The sequence below is a fragment of the Drosophila sulfurigaster genome, chromosome 3 (genome assembly GCF_023558435.1).
Source record: "Drosophila sulfurigaster albostrigata strain 15112-1811.04 chromosome 3, ASM2355843v2, whole genome shotgun sequence".
NCBI classification, from domain to species: domain Eukaryota; kingdom Metazoa; phylum Arthropoda; class Insecta; order Diptera; family Drosophilidae; genus Drosophila; species Drosophila sulfurigaster.
Window position 1 is genome coordinate 13,522,748 of NC_084883.1, and position 9,668 is coordinate 13,532,415.

The 9,668-nt window shown below is 33.8% G+C and overlaps 3 protein-coding genes across 3 annotated transcripts; 1 reads left to right on the forward strand and 2 right to left on the reverse strand.

The window, feature by feature from the left end:
- Positions 1 to 66: 66 nt before the first annotated feature.
- On the reverse strand, positions 67 to 937 carry LOC133844546 (probable salivary secreted peptide). The gene is made up of 2 exons (XM_062278602.1): positions 731 to 937; positions 67 to 241 (listed from the first exon to the last, which is right to left on the reverse strand). Exons 1-2 carry the CDS (start codon positions 902 to 904, stop codon positions 68 to 70), a joined length of 348 nt encoding a protein of 115 aa, XP_062134586.1. The 5' UTR covers positions 905 to 937; the 3' UTR covers position 67.
- Positions 938 to 5,880: 4,943 nt separating this feature from the next.
- Positions 5,881 to 7,080, reverse strand: LOC133844421 (probable salivary secreted peptide). The gene is made up of 2 exons (XM_062278392.1): positions 6,863 to 7,080; positions 5,881 to 6,055 (listed from the first exon to the last, which is right to left on the reverse strand). Exons 1-2 carry the CDS (start codon positions 7,034 to 7,036, stop codon positions 5,882 to 5,884), a joined length of 348 nt encoding a protein of 115 aa, XP_062134376.1. The 5' UTR covers positions 7,037 to 7,080; the 3' UTR covers position 5,881.
- A 1,011-nt stretch (positions 7,081 to 8,091) lies between these two features.
- LOC133843988 (uncharacterized) lies at positions 8,092 to 8,435 on the forward strand. Its single transcript, XM_062277767.1, has one exon. It carries the CDS (start codon positions 8,151 to 8,153, stop codon positions 8,424 to 8,426), a length of 276 nt encoding a protein of 91 aa, XP_062133751.1. The 5' UTR covers positions 8,092 to 8,150; the 3' UTR covers positions 8,427 to 8,435.
- The last annotated feature ends 1,233 nt before the right edge of the window (positions 8,436 to 9,668 follow it).

The following is a 9,668-nucleotide window of genomic DNA, read 5'->3' on the forward strand; positions in this document are numbered from 1 at the left end:
TTTATTTATATAATTTGTTTTTTTTTTTTTGTAATTTTACTGCGAGTGCTTGAGTTTAAGATAAGGTTTAGCGGCCATAGATCTCAACGGTGGAGTTGATGCCACGGCTAACCTGGCTGCGCAGATTGACCTGAGCGAACTTGAAGCCAGGACCTCCGGACCACAGACTGGGAGTGGCACCCGAGGTGTTGCGGAAGTTGTCGATCACACTGACCAAGCTGATGTTGTAGTAGCCAACGCCCTGTAAAGACGGTTGCACATTAGTGTTGTTAAGAGAATACTTAAGGTTTAGGTAAATAATAATGTTGCTGGTATTTAGGAACTATTGAACAAAAATTACATGTTCAGTAAAATTAACGAACTGAATAAGATATCCTTCATTGTTGTTTTTCTTTAGTTTGTTCTTATTCAGTTGCTTTGATCTTGAGGTCGTGCAATAATCTTTTACAGTAAGACAAGGTAGATTTTAGGGATCAACCGTAGAACGTCAAAATCCGAAGTCCGAAACCGAAAATCGGGTTTCTCAACGTTACTTTTCTACGTTAACTCTCTTTCACATAGCAAAATTCTAGTAAAGCTAAACGATCTGTTATGTTAAGATATAATACATTGAGAAACCCGAACTGTTTTTTTCGGATTGAACAATTAATTCCATCGGTAACTAACTATCGCGTTAACTACACACTAGGAAATCAGTCTTTAAAGTGTTTTAAAATTTGATGTTACTTACATTGCCGGGATAGTTCACATTGACGCTTATGTAGTTGTTCTTGATGGGATTACGGACGACAATCTGGCGGGAGAGCAAATAATCGGTGTTGTTCCTCTTGCCCCAGCTGGCGCTGTAGGCGTGGCTGGCGGCGAAGACGGCCAGGATGAGGACGGCGCAGTAAAGGAATTTCATTGTGGTGTTCGAAAGACGCTTCGATTGTTTCTGTTCTTCCCAGTGTCAACGTTTAGCGCTTTTATACAACTGATGAGTAAGACTCTCTGTTTACATTCGAGTGTTTATTTTTTATTTTTTTTTTATTTTTTAATTAACTTTCTGTTCAGACTGGCTGGCTTATCGCTTGGGCTGCGAAACTGCCTGTTCATCAGTAGGTGTATGTAGGTGTTTGCCCTTTCCCTTTGCCTTTTCACGTCTCCCCCCTTCCTCAGCCAACCTCCAGTCTATATCTGCACAGTTCCGCCAGTTATCACACCTGATAAGCACTTTGAATTCGTGCTCTATTATTGCCATTCCGTTGACTCATTCTCAGGCCACTCGACTGCACTCTCCCACAAACATGTGTCTATTATGAAAACCTCTCGTGTTGCGTCCACTTCAGGTTCACGAAATATCGGACAAAACAATCTCAGTATCAGTATCAAAATTATATAGAAAATCGCATCTTATCTAGTTCCTAGAACGTGTTTGGCCACTTTAAAGTGTTTGATAACCCGCCCAATTTGCTTATCACTCTTTATTGCTTTGGTACTTTTCTTTCAAATATGTATTAATTAATTACTCCTTACTATGTTCAAGTGGAGTCTTCTATGAGGGTAACCACAACAGCTATCATGATTTCATTTTAAAACATTGACGACTGCAAAACAATATTAACAACTTATAAACTGTTTTTTAAAATAGCTTTAAAAACATACTACGGCGAGTTTTTCGAATTTCCTTAGATGTGTGTTGAGTGGGTTTTTTTGAGGTGTCATATGATACTTTGAAAATGGTTCCACTCTCTCCTCTATTTTATACAAACTTAATTGCTAAGCAGCTTCTGTCTGCTATATATTTTTGAGCTATGTTGTATTCATGTATTTGATGCCAAGGAATTGAAAGATAAAGTTAAGCCCTGTGATATTCATACATAATTAAATAAATAAGATTTTTTATAAACAGTTTCTGCTTATTAATAATATCACTGAAACATATTAAATATTAAAATTCTTTGACATCATTATTATTATTTATGTTAATTATAAATAATTAAGTAAGGTTTTTTATAAACAGTTTGTGCTTATTAATAAATATCATTCCATTCCATTCATACAAATTTGTCCATGCCATACTTAGCTTTGAACGTCAAATTGTTTATTATTACAATAATATGGCTTTAATATATTACGATAAAACTATTCGAACTTCCTATGAACTTATATTAAATGGCTTAAAAGAGTCATCAAGAGCTACATCTATTCATGAATTGGTAAATTATGTTACTGTTAAAACCGACTTTCCAGGTAGCGTATGCTATCAAGTAATCAGAAAGGCCTTAGATAAAGGCCTGGCTTGCAAAACTATACGACAACTTGGTGATCTCTATATGGACATTCCCTCGAATATGGAAATCACGTCTAGCATGTTAAAACACTCGAATCGCTAAAGCGAACTACTCAAAGAGAAACCCTAAGGCAGGGGTGCTCAAATTCGTCTTATGGCAGTGCGTATACTAACACAGACACAAGAAAACGTGTACATATGTAGCGGCGCTTTTGTGTTGGGGCGCAGCTGTGCACTGAGAGAAATTACGATTCTATTTTGTGTTTACATCCAGAACTACGAAGCATATTTCGCATTATATTCACATTTAAAGTTTTTGGTAAAAAAAAAGTGCTCTCCAATTCATCACTCATTTTCTAACCCACCAAAAAATTTAACATAACGCTTACGATGGTCGACCACGAAATAAATCAAAACCCAACCCAGACAGAAGAATAAGTTCCAGTGCATGTGCTCGAGAAAAAAAACCAAAACAAAATACATTGCGGTCAGCGAAGCGTGACGACGGAAAGAGATGGAATGGAGAAACAAGCAAAATTGTTTTTGTTTCGCATGCAAATCGAAGCCCATATGCACGGTGCGTATGGGCGCACTAGCCATAAGCACAGAGCTTCTACAAAAACAAAAGTGCACTCAGTGTATAGGCGTTGAGCATCCCTGCCCTAAGGATTGCGTTAGGTAAGTCAGAGACCTGCATATTCATTTACTAGTCCTGCATATTCAAAACTAAAATCCATAGATGCCGATTGCATAAGGGAAATCATCATAAAACCATTAAACAACGTTGCAGCAATAAATAGGTGTTCCAAAATCAAATGCTAATAAGATTCATCTTTACTAAAAATAAAAAAAATATGTTGGTATATGTTTTTTTCACGTTAGATAGTCTCCCACGCGACATTTTTGCTAGAGAATTGTTCTTTTACATTGTATAAGTTAATGTAATTATGTTTTAATTCTTTATTTTTATACCCGCTACCCATAGGGTAGAAGGGTATTATTATAAGTTTGTGCCGGCTGGAAATGTATGTAACAGGTAGAAGGAGGTATCTCCGACCCTATAAAGTATATATATTATTGATCAGCGTCAACAGCCGGGACGATATAGCCATGTCCGTCTGTCCGTATGAACACCTAGATCTCAGAGACCATAAGAGATAGAGCTATATTTGTTATGTTTGCACGCATATCAAGTTTGTTTCAAATGTTTTCCACGCCCACTTCCGTCCACGTAAATCAATATCGCAAACGAATAAAAAGCGTAATTTTAAAGCTAGAGAAAAAATAAAAACATTAGTAATTATGATTCCTGAATATTTGATTGTGATCAGATAAAAATTGTGGAAGTTATTAAAGAAATACTTTTGTATGAGCAAAAACGCCTACTTACTAGGGATCTTAGTTGTTTTGGCTGACAATCTGGTATATGTGCGTCTATGGTATATTTTGAATGCGGTACTATATCTATATACCAAATTTTTTTTTTTTTTTTGGTATATTTTAAAAATAGTACCACAATATTTTGCCTTTATTCAAAATGGGCAGCGGATATCTCACAGTCGAGCACACTCGACTGTAGCTTTCTTACTTGTTACATTAGATGTGTTCTTGCTCTTGAGAACTCGAGCTTCTGATATCATCTCCTAAAGCATAACTAAAGCTAATCCCACGAAGCTCTGAACTTTCAGCTGTCAAGCAAGCAGCCGCCGTCGACGCTCGCCAAAACTGCGTATGCACCTAACTTTCGACGTATGGCAAGTCAGTGTCCCAAGTCTGACTGTAACGTCATTATTGTTCTGCACGATTACTTATATGTTACAATAACAATTATCAAATACACTTGACCCTCGCTTACACGGACTCTTTTAGCACGAACTCGGTTACACGGATACAAATTTGCTCCCATCCCACTTATAACACGCTAAAAACCTCGTTCTTACTATAAATGTTACCAAATACTTTACAAATTTGATATGATTTTAAATTTCTTTAAAGTTTAACATGTTAATTAATTATATGAAGCAACTTTTTATACCCGCTGGTCATAGGGTAGAAGGCTATTATAACTTTGTGCCGGCAGGAAACAAACAGGTAGAAGGAGGCATCTCCGACTCCATAAAGTAGATATATTCTTGATTAGCGTCAGCAGCCGAGACGATCTAGCCATGTCCGTCTGTCTGACTGTCCGTCTGTCCGTATGAACACCTAGATCTCAGAGACTATAAGAGATAGAGCTATAATTTTTATCGACACCATTTGTTATGTTTGCACGCAGATCAAGTTTGTATCAAATTTTTGCCACGCCCACTTCCGCACCCGAAAATCGACAAAATTCGAATAACAAGCGTAATTTTAAAGCTAGAGCTGCGAATTTTGGTGTATACAATAATAACTATAGTATTTATGAGTCCTTAAAATTTGATTGCGATCAGATAATTATCCAAGTTATTAAAGAAATACTTCTGTATGAGCAAAAACGCTTACTTACTAGGGATCTTAGTTACTTTGCTGGCAATATGGTATATTGAGCGGTCTATGGTATATTTTGAATGCCGTACAATATCGATATACCAAATATACCGTTTGGTATATATATATATATATGCAATATTGAATATTGCAGTATTATTCTCAAAATATATATATATATATATATATATATATATATATATATATATATATATATATATATATATATATATATATTTTGAGAATAATACTGCAATATTCAAAATGGGTATCTCACAGTCGAGCACACTCAACTGTAGCTTTCTTACTTGTTTAATTTAATACCAACTTTTAATTTTAAAAAAATGAATGTTATGCATTTACTTCATACAATTTCATTATTTATTTTTAAACATACATTTTCCCATAATTAAAAAAGGTTTAATATATAATCAGTCAAATTCCAAGAATTTTGTGTTGATAAATGTACGTAAGCTTATAAAGAATTCATTTAAAAAAGTGCAAATCAAAATTAGATCTTGCTTGGCAATTACACTTATTCATTGATATGCAAATGGATGATTTAATTAATGAAACCAAAATACAATAATTTTGTATGAATAATTAATGCAAATCAGTTAGCTGAATTACTGATTTTCATCTATTTATTCGTAAAATATTATTGTATTTTCATATTATTAATTTGTGAATTTAAGGTAAAATTAATTCTTAATACATTTTACAGGTTACAGTTTAATGAACAAAATAAATTCTAAAAAATATCTTTGTCTTGAATATTGAATAGATGAAAAGCATAAAACCATTGAAAAATTGTTTTGATAACAATAAACTTTTAGTTAATATTAGAAATATGCAAATGTTGCCACTGATGATGATGATGATGATGATGATGATGATGATGATGATGATGATGATCAATTTTCTATCCCAATGGCGCTCTTCAAGAGTCGTTTAAATGCGAGTTATCTTCGCGTTAAATGCTACCAAGCAGCGATATCTTCCGCAAATATCAGACATCCTAAGATAATGACAAGTGCTTTTCATATATATTTACTAAATTCATTTATTTATTTTATTTTTTTTTTGGTTTTTGTAATTTTGCTGCGAGTGATTGAGTTTAAAGAAAGTTCTGTGCTGAGTTTAGCGACCATAGATCTCGACGGTGGAGTTGATGCCTTGGCTGACTACGCTACGCAGATTGACCTGAGCGAACTTGAAGCCAGGACCGCCGGACCACAGACTGGGAGTGGCACCCGAGGTGTTGCGGAAGTTGTCGATCACACTGACCAAGCTGATGTTGTAGTAGCCAACGCCCTGTAAAGACAATAGTTTGTTAGTGTTGTTGATAGAATTTTTGAGGCTTAGTTAAATAATAATGTTGCTAGTATTTAGGAACTATTGAACAAAAAGGACATATTCAGAACAAGGAAAGAACTGAACTGTTAATAGAAGTGTTCAGAAACTATTGAACAAAAAAGATATATTCTGGAATATGAATAAGATGATGATACATCATTCTTTTTTGTTCTGTTATTCAACTTTGTTCCTTAGTTTGTTCTTGTTCTGTTGCTTTGATCTTGAGGTAGTACGATAATCTTTTACAGTAAGACAACGCAGATTTTAGGGACCAACCGTAGGACGTCAAAGTCCGAAACACGAAACCCGAAACCCGAAACCCGAAAATTTGAACGAAAGCGAACAACGAACGAAACCGAACGCTGAACGATAAATGGAATCGAACAATAAATGGAATGTAGCGGAGTCGAAGAATAAACGGAATGGAACGATAAACTGAATGGAACGAAGAAGAATGTTGAGAACTAAATTGAGCGGATGAATCGAACGAACTAGTTCACTGATAAAAAATGAACGAACGAATTATTGATTATTATTGATACAACTCAAGTTAATAAACTTGTTAGTCCTGTGTTCTCTTGCCGTTTTTAACGTTACTTTTCAACTTTAACTCTCTTTCACTTTTGAATGATTTGTTAGTTTAAGATACATTGAGGAAAAGCATCATGTTTTTTTCTGACCGATAAGTTGATGTTAACTAACTATCACGTTAACTAGACTTTATGAAGTCAGTCTTTAAAATGGTCCAAATTTGATGTGACTTACATTGCCGGGATAGTCCACATTGACGCTTATGTAGTTGTTCTTGATGGGATTGCGGACGACAATCTGGCGGGAGAGCAGATAGTCGGTGTTGTTCCTCTTGCCCCAGCTGGCGCTGTAGGCGTGGCTGGCGGCGAAGACGGCCAAGATGAGGACGGCGCAGTAAAGGAATTTCATTGTGGTGCTCGAAAGACGCTTCGATTGTTTCTGTTTCTGCCAGTGTCAGCGATTGTCACTTTTATACAACTGATGAGTAAGACTCTCTGTTTATATTCTTACTTTTTTTTTTAATTTTTAATTACCTTTCTGTTCAGACTAGCTGGCTTATCGCTTGGGCTGCGAAACTGCCTGTTCATCAGTAGGTGTATGTAGGTGTTTGCCCTTTCCCTTTCCCTTCTCACACCTCCCTCTTTCTCAGTCAACCTCCAGTCTATATCTGCACAGTTCCGCCAGTTATCACACTTGATAAGCACTTTGAATTCGTGCTCTATTATTGCCATTCCGTTGACTCATTCTCAGGCCACTCGACTGCACTCTCCCACAAACATGTGTCTATTATGAAAACCTCTCGCGTTGCGTCCACTTCAGGTTCACGAAATATCGGACAAAACAATCTCAGTGTCAGTATCAAAATTATATAGAAAATCGCATCTTATCTAGTTCCTAGAAGGTGTTTGGCCACTTTAAAGTGTTTGAAAACCCGCCCAATTTGCTTATCACTTTGGTACTTTTCTTTCAAATATGTATTAATTGATTACTCCTAACTATGTCTATGATTAAGTGGAGTCTTAACAACAGGTGTCATGATTTAAATTTAGAACATTGAACGATGACTGCACAACAATTTTCACATTGTTGCGCAACTGATTGTTTTTAAAAGTAGCTTTAAAAACATAAAACGGCGGGAATTTTTCGAATTTGCTCAGATGTGTGTTAGGGTTTTTCTTTTTAGGTATGTTATGATATTTCCAAAAATGTTCCACTCTCTTTATCTATATATGAATTGTATACAAACTTAATTGCTATGCAGCTTCTGTGTGTATATTTGGTTGTAATTTGATGCCAAAGATTTAAAGATAAAGTTAAGCCCTGTGCTATTCATACATAATTAAATAAATAAAATTTTTTTTAAACAGTTTCTGCTTATTAATATCATATTAAATATTAAAATTCGTTGACATCATTATTATTATTTATTCAAAAAAATTTTTTTTTTTTAAATATAAAAATTCGTTGACTTAATATCAGCATACTTAGCTTAGAACGTCAAATTGTTTATTATTACAATAATATGGCTTTAATATATTACGACAAAACTATTCGAACTTCTTATGAACTTATATTAAATGGCTTAAAAGAGTCATCAAGAGCTACATCTATTCATGAATTGGTAAATTATGTTACTGTTAAAACAGACTTTCCAGGTAGCGTATGCTATCAAGTAATCAGAAAAGCCTTAGATAAAGGCTTGGCTTGCAAAACTATAAGACAACTTGGTGATCTCTATATGGCCATTCCCTCGAATATGGAAATCACGTCGAGCATGTTAAAACACTTGAATCGCTAAAAGAGAAACCTTACTACGTTAAAGGGTTGCGTTGGGTAAGTCAGAGTCCTGCATATTCATTTTCAAGTCGTGCATATTCATTAATAAAATCTATATGTAGATGCCGATTACATAAGGGAAATCATCATAAAATCATTAAACAACGTTCAACGATCAGACAACGTTTTTTTTCGTATCAATAAACCGGTGTTCCAAAATCAAATGCTTATAAGATTCATCTTTATTCAAAATAAAAAAATATGTTGGTATATGGAGAGACATTTTCGCTAGAGAATTATCTTTTTACATATGCATATACAATAACAATTATCAAATACACTTGGCCCTCACTTACACAGATTCTTTAGCAATAGAGAAAACACATTGAAGCAAACTGGCTTAAACTATAAATGCCACCAAATGCATTTTAAATTTGATATGAATAGAAACATATGATCTCCTAACATTTTAACATTTTCAAGTTTCTATAAAGTTTAATCTGTTAATTAATTATATGAAGCAACTTTTTGAATTCAATACCAACTTTTAATTTTGAAAATATGAATTTTATGCACTTATTAAAGGAGTATATGGATGTACATAATAACTTTTGGATAATTTTCAACAGATGTAATGTAATTTTTTTTATCTGAATCCATGTGTCGCTTAACACGAGGATTTCTACATAGTTAATATCAGCAATATCAAAAATTAGGTTATCATTATAAAGAAACAACAAGAATGAAAAAAATTCTTTTAAATTCGAAAAGTTTTTAAATCTTTTGAAATATTCCATTTAATCTAGATTTTTTGTCGCTGAGCATGTTGAAATGTGTTTTTGAAAATTTTAAAGTTTTTTCATGATTACCAAAATGGGCTGAATTTTCCATAGGTATAACTTTAAAAGATTATTGCACATCTAAATGAGACCAAAGAACTTCAAAAAATGTTATTATTATTAATTTAAACAGAAATTTATCCATAATTGATAAAAATGATTAATATACAATCAGTCAATTCTAAGAAATATCTGTTGATAAATGTGCGTAAGCTTATTAGGACTTCATTCAAACAAGTAGAAGTAAAAATAGATATTGCTTGGAAATTATGCTTATTCATTGATATGCAAAAATGTGATTTAATTAGAGAAACGAAAATACAATTATATTTTATGAATAAATAGATGACAATTCGTTTGCTGGATTACTGATTTCTATATATAAATTTTGTTATTTTAGGTAACATTAATTTATGAAAATTGAT

Bases quoted from the DNA above. Each gene is read 5' to 3' on its own strand.
- LOC133844546 (XM_062278602.1), bottom strand. From the start codon at position 904: ATGAAATTCCTTTACTGCGCCGTCCTCATCCTGGCCGTCTTCGCCGCC. The intron at 242-730 runs GTAAGTAACATC...CCGTCTTTACAG, and splicing joins ATGTGAACTATCCCGGCAAT to GGCGTTGGCTACTACAACAT.
- LOC133844421 (XM_062278392.1), bottom strand. From the start codon at position 7,036: ATGAAATTCCTTTACTGCGCCGTCCTCATCTTGGCCGTCTTCGCCGCC. The intron at 6,056-6,862 runs GTAAGTCACATC...TTGTCTTTACAG, and splicing joins ATGTGGACTATCCCGGCAAT to GGCGTTGGCTACTACAACAT.
- LOC133843988 (XM_062277767.1), top strand. From the start codon at position 8,151: ATGGCTTTAATATATTACGACAAAACTATTCGAACTTCTTATGAACTT.